The sequence below is a fragment of the Bombina bombina genome, chromosome 1, assembly GCF_027579735.1.
Source record: "Bombina bombina isolate aBomBom1 chromosome 1, aBomBom1.pri, whole genome shotgun sequence".
NCBI lineage: Eukaryota > Metazoa > Chordata > Amphibia > Anura > Bombinatoridae > Bombina > Bombina bombina.
In genome coordinates this window covers 1,462,871,273-1,462,884,046 of record NC_069499.1, presented here as the reverse complement: position 1 = coordinate 1,462,884,046, position 12,774 = coordinate 1,462,871,273, and the positions used below count along the sequence as shown (strand labels likewise).

Genomic DNA, 12,774 nt, shown 5'->3' with positions numbered 1-12,774 from the left:
ATACCTCAATTTTGGCAACCGGACTCTGGCTGCCGAAAACATTTTCATATCCCATAGAAAGTAGCAGAAGCCGCCAATCTATAAATAACACCAGGTGTCGGAGGCTGCCGATACATTTAGAAAAATTACACCCAGCTCAACTAGGTGTAAAATAGGAAAAATTTGCTTTTTGAGACCTATTTCCCATTGAAATCTAACCCTGTCTCCCAAAAATAAACCTGACAAGTCAAAACCCCTCTGTCATCCCCCCACATCACAACAAATAATAAATGTATTAACCTCTAAACCGCTATCCCACATATCGCAACTAATAATAAAATGTACTAACCCCTAACCCGCTACTCACCCACAACACAAAGTATCTAATTACACTATTAACCCCTAGACCGCTATCCCCCACATCGCAGCTAACAATAAAATGTATTAACCTCTAAACCACCATCCCCCCACATCGCAACTAACATTTTTTTTTATTAACCACTAAACCGCCATCCCCCCACATCGTAAATAGCAATGAAATGTATTAACCACTAAACCACCATCCCCCCACATCGCAACTAACAATTAAATGTATTAACCACTAAACAGCCACCCCCACATTGCAAAGTACAAATTGAAACTATTAACCCCTAAACCGCCAACCCCCAACAACACAAAATATTAATCTAATCGCTAAGCCCCCTAACCTAACAACCCCCCAAGTTAATCCCATTACATAAAATAAAGACTATTAACCTAATAAACTAATTAAAATACCAAAATTTTAAATCCTAATCTAAAATTAAAAATCCTTACATTACATAAAAAATAAAACCTTCAATTAAATTGAATATAAAATTATATAAAATAAAAAATTACAAAAAATAAAAAAATCTAAGTTAAAGAAATTAAAGAAATTATCCAAAATAAAAAAATAAACCTAATCTAATACCCATATAAAAACAAAAAAGCCACCCCAAAATAACCCTCCCTAATCTAAGACTAAACTACCAATAGCCCTTAAAAGGGCCTTTTGTAGGGCATTGCCCTGAAGAGATCAGCTCTTTTACCTGAAAATAAATACAAATGAACCCCTAACAGTAAACCACCCCACCAACGCAACCACCCAAAATAAAAAAGACCTAACTATTAAAATCTAATCTACCTATTGCCCCTAAAGGGGCATTTGTATGGGCATTGCCCTTAAATGGGCAATCATCTCTTTTGCTGCCCATTAAAAAAAATTCTAATCTAAAAAAAAACATCCCCCAAAAAAATGATTTTAGATTTTTTTTTATTTTATGTAATCTTAGATTTTGTATTTAAATTAAATCGTAGTTTTTTTTTTAATGTAATGTTAGGATTATTTTATTTTAATTTTGGATTAGGATTTTTAATTTTGGTATTTTAATTAATTTATTAGTTTAATAGTCTTTTTTTATTTTATGTAATGGCGGTTAACATAGGAGGTGTTAGATTAGGGGGCTTAGTGATTAGATTAATACTTTGCGTTGTAGAGGATGGCGGTTTAGGGGTTAATAGTTTAAATAGGTAGATTGCGTTGTGGGGGGATGGCAGTTTAGGGGGTTAATAGTTTAAATAGGTAGATTGCGTTGTGGGGGATGGCAGATTAGGGGTTAATAGTTTAAATAGGTAAATTGCGTTGTGGGGGGATGGCGGTTTAGAGGTTAATACATTTTATTGTTAGTTTCGATGTGGGGAATGGCGGTTTAGAGGTTAATAACTTCAATAGATACTTTGCGATATGGGGGTTGGCGGATTAGGGGTTAATGCATTTATTAGTTATTTCAGTGGGGGGATTGTGGTTGAGAGGTAGATATTGCACATTCGTTAGGTGTTTGTTTTTATCATAACAGTGAGCGATGGGTAAAATATACATAGAATACAAGTGCGGCGCGGTATATGTGATCAAGTGTAGTGTAAGTGTACTATAGTAACCAATTAATTGTCAAGAAATCCGGCATCGGGCGTAAGCGTTAACACAACGCTAACTTACACCTACACGAAAAGGGCGACTGCATGCGTTAAATATTTTAATGCAAACCTGGTACTAAAAAAGTGTCATAAATTACTTTTAGCTGCCGGCAACTTCGGTAACTTACTGCTCCATTTTTAACGACTCAATGGAAACGAGCCCCTAGTATTAAGGCAGTTCTGGCACTAAGCAAAGTAAAATCCCCATCTGGCATCCCTTGACTTCCAGGTCAGAGCAAGGATTTAACAGGTGTGTTACTAGCACTCTCTGTGCTAGTAACGCACCTGCAAATTTAGCCCCTAAAACCATACAAGAGTTATTTAACCCCTTTGTTCCAGCGGTATACCTAATACAGGAATTTTACCCCTCTCAGCTGCTAATGAGAACAATGATTTGACCTCTTTGTACCAGTCAGGGATTTCAGTACCATCTTAAAGGGATATGAAACCCAATTTTTTTCTTTCATTATTCAGATAGAGCATGCAACTTTATTTCTAAGTTATTTAAAATTGTATTCTCTATCTGAATCATGAAATATTTTTGGGGGGTTTCATGTCCCTTTAAAATACTGGAAGACCAACTGGTTATCTGGGAGGATGTTAGGTGAGAATTTTATTAGATTACAACTATTAACATTATTAAAGTACTAGGAATAAGTGATAACATACATCAAAGGTGCGCCTGTAACCCTTGTCTCCATCGTCCAATGGTAAAAGTGCATGCATCCTAACTAGTCTGTTGTGCTTGGCATGTAGATCAATCTGTCTCTGCCTTGATGGATCCTGGCAATCTCCTCTTATCTGCTCCAGATAAAAAAAAGAGTATAATTGAGTGAATAATTAGATTGTCACAGGACATAATATTATGTGGGTGATTTGTCTGGGTGTTTGTAGTGTCTGCCCCATAGGATGGGCCTCTGACCTCATGAGTTTGGAGTTGTATCTCTAGACTTCGAATTTGCTGCCAGAGATTGGAGTTTGTGTCAGTCAGGTCTATGATCTGCTGTCTAAGTGAATCTTTCTTTGCCAGAACCTGGGAAATCTCTGCCTGGACTACGTCCCTGGCCCGGTATGCCTGCACAAACAAAGCACATATAACAGATATGAATGGATATCTCAGAAATATAGGAAGCACTGTACTTAGTCAAAAACAAGTGCAGACTGCTTTACACAAGTACAAGCATAACAATTAGCATTCCAAAAGTCATGACTATGCTCCTGCCTGATTAAATATGCATTGAACATATTTTGTACCATGTTTCAGCTCTGACTACTGTGCCCTGATGTTGGAGAAGTTACCCCACACTTCTGTGCACTGACATTGTTGAAGGACTTCCCAAATTTGGGTCCTACAGAGACACTTGTCAACTTCATGCAATTAATTTATAAAGAGGGACTCCTACTCTGTTCCCTGAGATGGCAGAGTGCCACTTGCCACTTGCCACTTTTGTGGCAATAAGTTTTCATGCCTTGCTTTCTGTGCCCCTTCCAATTCCTAAAACATTCAGCTTGGAAAAGAGAGAGTAATAATGACTCCAATGCTGTAAAATAACATTAAAATGTGCTCTGTCCAATGTATGTCATTTTCTTGTATTGCTCTCTCTGTTGCTTAACAGTAAACTACATGTCAGGATATTAATTGTCTCGGCTCTACCCACTGTAACTGTACCCTGAAAGAACACTGACCCACATCCAATATATAGTTTTTTACCCTGCTCATTGTACTTTGTGTGCCCTCTAATGCTTTGCTAACATTGCATTGAAATGTATCTGATATAGTGTATTTAGATTGATTTTACTCCCATAAGCCCTTCTATTATTACATGACACTAAATATTCATGAATGGCCAGTAATACCAGCCAACTGGTACTTTATGCGCCCTCTGAATACATGAATTTCATGCTAAACCTATTGTACCACACCAATAGCACGTAATGTACCTGGTCACGTTCGCTCTGAAGCTCAGACACCTGACTGTGAAACGCGTCTGTCTTCTTCCTTAGGATTTCAGATTCCTGCAGCATGTTCCGTTTCTCCTCCTGCCACTGGAAATACAGCAGCACAGATAGTTTGGTCTGATATAATAAAACTATATTCACCCTCATGAAGAGAACAGCTGTCTTTTGCTTTGAATTATATTATGTAGTAATTATCAACAATGAGCAGGAATATCAGTGTCTAACCATCCCCTACATGTGTCTAGTGCTTTCTGAATAAGAGCAATACTTACCAGCTTCTCTAAGGTTTCAGCCTCTTTAATTTGCTCTCTGGCAGAGCTTAGCTGAGCCAAGAGTTCCTGAGTGCTTTGCACATTCAAATCCAAAGTCTCCTGCAGTGGACAAAAATTACACAGGGCATCATTTAGTCAGAAAAGGACATTAAATGGAAGTACATAGCTAAGAACCAAAGCCAAAGTAACGGAAATCCCAGAAACAGAAGCAACTCAAACAAGAGAAGTAGGGGCACAAAGATATAAGTTCGATTAAGTCAAAAGAGATGGAGCATCACTGAGCTTGGGAAGTGCAAAGAAAAAAAATAAAAGAAGGGAATTGGAGTCAGAACAATGAGATCAATTTTCCAATACTAGTGCAAAGAGCTGTGCCTAAACCATTGGAGGTTCTAGGGGGGGGGGGTGCTGAGGGATGCTGTGAATTCTAATTCAGTACTGTGTGTCCTGAATGTGCTAGATAGTGCCAATTTTTTTTAAAGGTTCAATGTTTTATGTAAAATGATGTAGAGAAAACAGGAGAAAGTAAAAACAAGAGATATGAATAGGTAGAAGAAGAAAGGATACCCCACTAGTACCCCCTTATCCTTGTAATTTAGCTTTATGGTTATCTTTTTTTTAACTCCTAATCATTTATGATAACATATACACACAACTTGATGCTACCACAGGTACAATAGATCACAAGGCATAATGACTACTCACCAGCTTACTCTGTCCATTTTGCTCTATACTGTCTCTCAGGTTCCTGTTTTCCTTCCGTAGCATCTGCAGCTCTTCTTCACACTGAGCTCGGGTGGTCCAGCCCTGAGCCGCTTGGAGATCTATACGAACCCTGTTGAGCTCCTCAATCACAGCATAGTACTGGGGAAGGAGATAGAAGGTCAAGGATTTTTATGTCTGCTCTAAGGAAGAAAAAAACACCCAACCCACTAGACACTGTCTGTTAAAAAAAAATCTTCCATTGTTTTGTCCAGGGGCGGAACTACCATCGGCAGCAGGTACAGTGGCACCAGGGCCCAAATATTGGGTCACATAGCAACCAGTCTATACAAAGGTGTGTGAATATGTGGACATCACTAGTGGTCATTACTTGTGCATAGATCATCATTATACTGTACAGCATTTATATGTTTTGAAATTTACACTAGTCCACTAGTCCTGTACAAGTAAGAAATTGTAGCAGACAAGTAAGTAATTGGACTTCCTATTTTAACATTGAGTGGACTAGTACCTTTTTCTCTCTAGGGTAGTAGTTTTTCACCCCTGACTAGTAAACTAGTGATGTTGTTCCACCCCTGTATATATATATATATATATATATATATATATATATATACGTATATATATATATAAGACTGAAAGCGAATAAGGTAGAAGGATGGGTAAAAAATAAATATAAACTAGTTTTTATATATATATACTAGATGGCAGAAAAACCCTTTAAGAGCAAAAAAAACAACCCTGAAGCAGCTATCCCTTTAAGGAGAGAGGGAGCTGAAATAAGGCAAGGATGAAATCCCTGGCTTACACAGCACTCGCTCGCCACAGAATATAGATAGACAAGAGGACATATAAAGGGATTTGGTAGCGCTGGTTGTGTAAAGATATAATAAGCAACAGTATGATACAAGGAAAAAATAATATGCGATTTAAAATATTGCCCTGAGATTATTTATATAGGCAGATATCAAACATTAATGCTAAACACTTGTATAGTGAACAAGGCAGCTTGAAAGTTCCCCAAGTGTGCTTTGGGTTTATATGCAATGCAAACTTACAAGATAGAACCTCAATCGTATGAGGTAAGTAATGAGCCCATCAGTAAATTCCTCTCAGGGATTTCCAACGATTTCCTTGGATGATGGTGAAACTTCAATTGATCAGCTCACTGGTTTCCCTCTGCTTACTGGGTGTAGGTGAAACTTCAGGGTGTCAGCACATTAATTTCCCACGGCCTCTTTCAGTATGGTTCCTCTCAGTGTAAGGTGGTTGTTCCAACCGCATATGTGAGGGAAAGAAAAAGGCTCAAAATAGTGTGATATTGTTAAAGGAAAACTTAGTACTTTATTTTCACACATGCACTCCTAAAAATGCCTGCTTACATTTTATGTCCTCAAAGGTTATGAGGTATAAATATAGCAATTTAAACACACCCAAACGATGTATTCTAGATTCAATAAAAGTTCAATAAAACAGTTGCAAAGATGTCACAAGCAAGTTCAATCTTTGTAGTAAATGAAAGTCTTAGATAGGTATAGATACACCAGGGTATCTGGTAAAGGATCAGTCCGTACAGTTTATACTGTGTCTAACGCGTTTCAAAGGTTGTGCAATACTTCCTTCTTCTTCAGAGACTGATTTGGATATGCACGGGTGATCCTTTTATTTGAATGAAATCTCGCGGGGTTTTTTGTTGTTGAGATTCTAAGGTGGCTTCTCATTGGGCTAAATGCACACACCTCTCCTTATGTTTGTAAGAGCGGCCATCATTGGTCCATGCTTGAGGTGTGTGTTACAGCACAAGTCGGTATTAACCGAGCGCTGTCAACCACCAGTAATACTGACAATGGTATATCGCTGTAATAGTGCTCCAAAATATTGTCCAAATAGGATCTGCTAGAGGTTTATACAAAATTCATAAAACGGAACTTTATGCTTGGTAAACCTGTCATAATACAAACTTAGCTAAAACTGTCATGTTAAAAAATAATAAGGGATACATTTATGTGTATAAATTTTTTTGGGTAAAAAACAATATATATAAAAACAAGGGTTTAAAACAATCCAATTAGTAAGCGTTTGTTTACAAAAAGTTAAGCATTAATGATCTAGACCCAGAATATATTTAAAAGGATTCAGCGAGAATTATAGGACCAAAAACAAAGGACATGAAATAAATACAAAAATCCTTAACTTCAAATATCCTGATTTCATACACTAAATGTTTGTAAGGGTAATCTATATAATGCACTGCGAGAGTTTAAATTGGTAACAGCTATATTCTTCCTTGGTTTTTAGATATATGAGAGGTGAAATAACATATTATAGACCTCAAAATGGTTCCTTGAAGCATGGAATAAGGACTATTTTGTATTTGAAAGTATTCTAATTAGTACAATCTTTTTTTTAGAAATTATTATTTTTTGTGGATTATAAAAACATAATTTATGTAAGAACTTACCTGATAAATTCATTTCTTTCATATTAGCAAGAGTCCATGAGCTAGTGACGTATGGGATATACATTCCTACCAGGAGGGGCAAAGTTTCCCAAACCTTAAAATGCCTATAAATACACCCCTCACCACACCCACAATTCAGTTTAACGAATAGCCAAGAAGTGGGGTGATAAGAAAAAAGTGCGAAAGCATATAAAATAAGGAATTGGAATAATTGTGCTTTATACAAAAAAATCATAACCACCACAAAAAAAGGGCGGGCCTCATGGACTCTTGCTAATATGAAAGAAATGAATTTATCAGGTAAGTTCTTACATAAATTATGTTTTCTTTCATGTAATTAGCAAGAGTCCATGAGCTAGTGACGTATGGGATAATGACTACCCAAGATGTGGATCTTTCCACACAAGAGTCACTAGAGAGGGAGGGATAAAATAAAGACAGCCAATTCCTGCTGAAAATAATCCACACCCAAAATAAAGTTTAATGAAAAAACATAAGCAGAAGATTCAAACTGAAAACGCTGCCTGAAGTACTTTTCTACCAAAAACTGCTTCAGAAGAAGAAAATACAACAAAATGGTAGAATTTGGTAAAAGTATGCAAAGAGGACCAAGTTGCCGCTTTTGCAAATCTGATCAACCGAAGCTTCATTCCTAAACGCCCAGGAAGTAGAAACTGACCTAGTAGAATGAGCTGTAATCCTATGAGGCGGAGTCTTACCCGACTCAACATAGGCAAGATGAATTAAAGATTTCAACCAAGATGCCAAAGAAATGGCAGAAGTTTTCTGGCCTTTCAAAAACCGGAAAAGATAACAAATAAACTTGAAGTCTTTCGGAAAGACTTAGTAGCTTCAACATAATATTTCAAAGCTCTAATAACATCCAAAGAATGCAACGATTTCTCCTTAGAATTCTTAGGATTAAGACATAATGAAGGAACCACAATGTCTCCACTAATGTTGTTGGAATTCACAACTTAGGTAAAAATTCAAAAGAAGTTCGCAACACCGCCTTATCCTGATGAAAAATCAGAAAAGGAGACTCACAAGAAAGAGCAGATAATTCAGAAACTCTTCTGGCAGAAGAGATGGCCAAAAGGAACAAAACTTTCCAAGAAAGTAATTTAATATCCAATGAATGCATAGGTTCAAATGGAGGAGCTTGAAGAGCCCCCAGAACCAAATTCAAACTCCAAGGAGGAGAAATTGACTTAATGACAGGCTTTATACGAACCAAAGATTGTACAAAACAATGAATATCAGGAAGAATAGCAATCTGTCTGTGAAAAAGAACAGAAAGAGCAGAGATTTGACCTTTCAAGGAACTTGCGGACAAACCCTTATCTAAACCATCCTGAAGAAACTGTAATATTCTCGGTATTCTAAAAGAATGCCAAGAAAAATGATGAGAAAGACACCAAGAAATATAAGTCTTCCAGACTCTATAATATATCTCTCTGGATACAGATTTACGAGCCTGTAACATAGTATTAATCACAGAGTCAGAGAAACCTCTTTGACCAAGAATCAAGCGTTCAATCTCCATACCTTTAAATTTAAGGATTTCAGATCCTGATGGAAAAAAGGACCTTGAGACAAAAGGTCTGGTCTTAACGGAAGAGTCCACGGTTGGCAAGAGGCCATCCGGACAAGATCCGCATACCAAAACCTGTGAGGCCATGCCGGAGCTACCAGCAGAACAAACGAGCATTCCTTCAGAATCTTGGAGATTACTCTTGGAAAAAGAACTAGAGGCGGAAAGATATAGGCAGGATGATACTTCCAAGGAAGTGATAATGCATCCACTGCCTCCGCCTGAGGATCCCGGGATCTGGACAGATACCTGGGAAGTTTCTTGTTTAGATGAGAAGTCATCAGATCTATTTCTGGAAGTTCCCACATTAGAACAATCTGAAGAAATACCTCTGGGTGAAGAGACCATTCACCCGGATGCAACGTTTGGCGACTGAGATAATCCGCTTTCCAATTGTCCATACCTGGGATATGAACCACAGAGATTAGACAGGAGCTGGATTCCACCCAAACCAAAATTTGAGATACTTCTTTCATAGCCAGAGGACTGTGAGTCCCTCCTTGATGATTGATGTATGCCACAGTTGTGACATTGTCTATCTGAAAACAAATGAACAACTCTCTCTTGAGAAGAGGCCAAGACTGAAGAGCTCTGAAAATTGCACGGAGTTCCAAAATATTGATCGGAAATCTCACCTCCTGAGATTCCCAAACCCCTTGTGCCGTCAGATACCCCCACAAAGCTCCCCAACCTGTAAGACTTGCATCTGTTGAGATTATAGTCCAGGTCGGAAGAACAAAGAAGCCCCCTGAACTAAACGATGGTGATCTGTCCACCATGTCAGAGAGTGTTGTAAAATCGGTTTAAAGATATTAATTGAGATATCTTTGAGTAATCCCTGCACCATTGGGTCAGCATACAGAGCTGAAGAGGTCGCATGTGAAAACGAGCAAAGGAGATCGCATCTGATGCGGCAGTCCTAAGACCCAACATTTCCATGCATAAGGCTACCAAAGGGAATGATTGTGACTGAAGGTTTTGACAAGCTGATATCAATGTTAAACTTCTCTTGTCTGACAAGGACAGAGTCATAGACACTGAATTTATGTACAAAAACCTAAAAAGGTTACCCTTGTCTGAGGAATCAATGAACTGAATGGTAAATTGATCCTCCAACCATGAAATTGAAGAAACAACACAAGTCGATTCGTATGAGATTCTTCGAAAATGAGAAGACTGAGCAAGTACCAAGATATCGTCCAAATAAGGAAATACCAAAACCCTATTCTCTGATTACAGAAAAAAGGGGCACCGAGAACCTTTGAAAAAAATTCTTGGAACTGAGGCTAGACCAAACGGTAGAGCCACCAAACTGGTAATGCTTGTCTAAAAAGAGAATCTCAGACACTAAAAGTGATCTGGATGAATCGGAATATGCAGATACACATCCTGTAAATCTATTGTAGACATATAATGCCCTTGCTAAACAAAAGGCAGGATAGTCCTACAGTAACCATCTTGAATGTTGGTATCCTAACATAACGATTCAATAATGACAGATCCGGAACTGGTCTGAAGGAATTGACCTTCTTTGGTACAAATGAAGAGATAAAATAAAACCCCAGCCCCTGTTCCAGAACTGGAACTGGCATAAATACTCCAGCCAACTCTAGATCTGAAACACATTACAGAAATGCTGAGCCTTTGCTGTGTTAACTGGGACACGGGAAAGAAAAGAATCTCTTAGCAGGAGGCCTTAACTTGAAGCCAATTCTGTACCTTTCTGAAACAATGTTTCTGAAACCAGAGATTAAGAACGGAATTGATCCAAATTTCTTTGAAGAAAACGTAATCTGCCCCATACCAGCTGAGCTGGAATAAGGGCCGCACCTTCATAGGTACTTAGGAGCTGGCTATAGGTTTCTATAAGGCTTGGATATATTCCAAACTGGAAATAGTTTCCAAACTGATACCGCTCCTGAGGATGAAGGATCAGGCTTTTGTTCTTTGTAAGGAAAGGAACTAAAATGATTATTTACCCTGGAAAGAAAGGGAAAGCAAAGATGACTTAGAAGACATGTCAGCATTCCAAGTTTAATCCATAAAGCTTCTCTAGCTAAAATAGCTAGAGACATATACCTGACATCAACTCTAATGATATCAAAAGATGGTATCACCAATAAAATTATTAGCATGTTATAGAATAATAATAATGCTATAAAATTATGATCTGTTACTTGTTGCTCTAAAGCTTCTAATCAAAAAGTTGAAGCTGCAGCAACATCCGCTAAAAATATAGCAGGTCTAAGAAGATTACCTGAACATAAGTAAGCTTTTCTTAGAAAGGATTCAATTTTCCTATCTAAAGGATCCTTAAATGAAGTACTATCTGCCGTAGGAATAGTAGTACATTATCAGGAGTAGAGATAGCCCCATAACCTTAGGGATTTTTGTCTCAAAAAACTCTAATCTGTCAGATGGCACAGGATATAATTTGCTTAAACGTCTAGAAGGAGTAAATAAATTACCCAAATTATTCCATCCCCTGGAAATTACTTCAGAAATAGCATCAGGGAGATAAAACACTTCTGGAATAACTACAGGAGATTTAAAAACCTTATTTAAACGTTTACATTTAGAATCAAGAGGACCAGAATCCTCTATTTCTAATGCAAATAACACTTCTTTAAGTAAAGAACGAATAAATTCCATCTTGAACAAATACAAAGATTTATCAGCATCAACCTCTGAGACAGAAACCTCTGAACCAGAAGAACCATTATCAGTATCAGAATGATGATGTTCATTTAAAAATTCATCTGAAAAAAGAGAAGTTTTAAAAGACTTTTATGTATACTAGAAGGAGAAATAACAGACATAGCCTTCTTAATGGATTTAAAAAATAAAATCTCTTATGTTATCAGGAACACTCTGAAAATTAGATGTTGACGGAACAGCAACAGGTAATGTAACAGTACTAAAGGAAATTTTATCTGCATTAATAAGTTTGACATGACATGCAATACAAATAACAGCTGGAGAAACAGATACCAAAAGTTTATAGCAGATACACTTAGCTTGGTAGCTCCAGCACTGTGCAGTGACTTTCCTGAAGTAACTTCTGACTCAGTTGCAACGTGGAACATCTTGCAATATGTAAAAGAAAAAAACAACATATAAAGCAAAATTGATCAAATTCCTTAAATGACAGTTTCAGGAATGGGAAAAAATGCCAAAGAACAAGCTTCTAGCAACCAGAAGCAATAAAAAATGAGACTTAAATAATGTGGAGACAAAAGTGACGCCCATATTTTTTCGCGCCAAATAAGACGCCCACATTATTTGGCGCCTAAATGCTTTTTGGCGCCAAAAATGACGCCACATCCGGAACGCCGACATCTTTGGCGCAAAATAACGTCAAAGAATGACGCAACTTCCGGCGACACGTATGACGCCGGAAACGGAAATAGAATTTTTGCGCCAAAAAAGTCCGCGCCAAGAATGACGCAATAAAATGAAGCATTTTCAGCCCCCGCGAGCCTAACAGCCCACAGGGAAAAAGTCAAATTTTAAGGTAAAAAATGTTAAATTAAAATGCATTATCCCAAATATGAAACTGACTGTCTGAAAAATAAGGAAAGTTGAACATTCTGAGTCAAGGCAAATAAATGTTTGAATACATATATTTAGAACTTTATAAACAAAGTGCCCAACCATAGCTAGGAGTGTCACAGAAAATAAGACTTACTTACCCCAGGACACTCATCTACATATAGCAGATAGCCAAACCAGTACTGAAACGAGAATCAGTAGAGGTAATGGTATATATAAGAGTATATCGTCGATCTGAAAAG

General features: G+C 37.5%; 1 protein-coding gene across 1 annotated transcript in view; it reads right to left on the bottom strand.

The window, feature by feature from the left end:
• The window catches only part of CARD14 (caspase recruitment domain family member 14), a 170,691-nt gene that overhangs the window by 110,274 nt on the left and 47,643 nt on the right, over positions 1-12,774 (bottom strand). The window contains exons 6-10 of the mRNA XM_053706463.1: positions 4,908-5,066; positions 4,206-4,304; positions 3,916-4,020; positions 2,897-3,049; positions 2,644-2,775 (exon numbers count right to left, since the gene is read on the bottom strand). Of these exons, the coding sequence (XP_053562438.1) occupies positions 2,644-2,775; positions 2,897-3,049; positions 3,916-4,020; positions 4,206-4,304; positions 4,908-5,066 (648 nt within the window). The remainder of the gene's footprint in view (positions 1-2,643; positions 2,776-2,896; positions 3,050-3,915; positions 4,021-4,205; positions 4,305-4,907; positions 5,067-12,774) is intronic.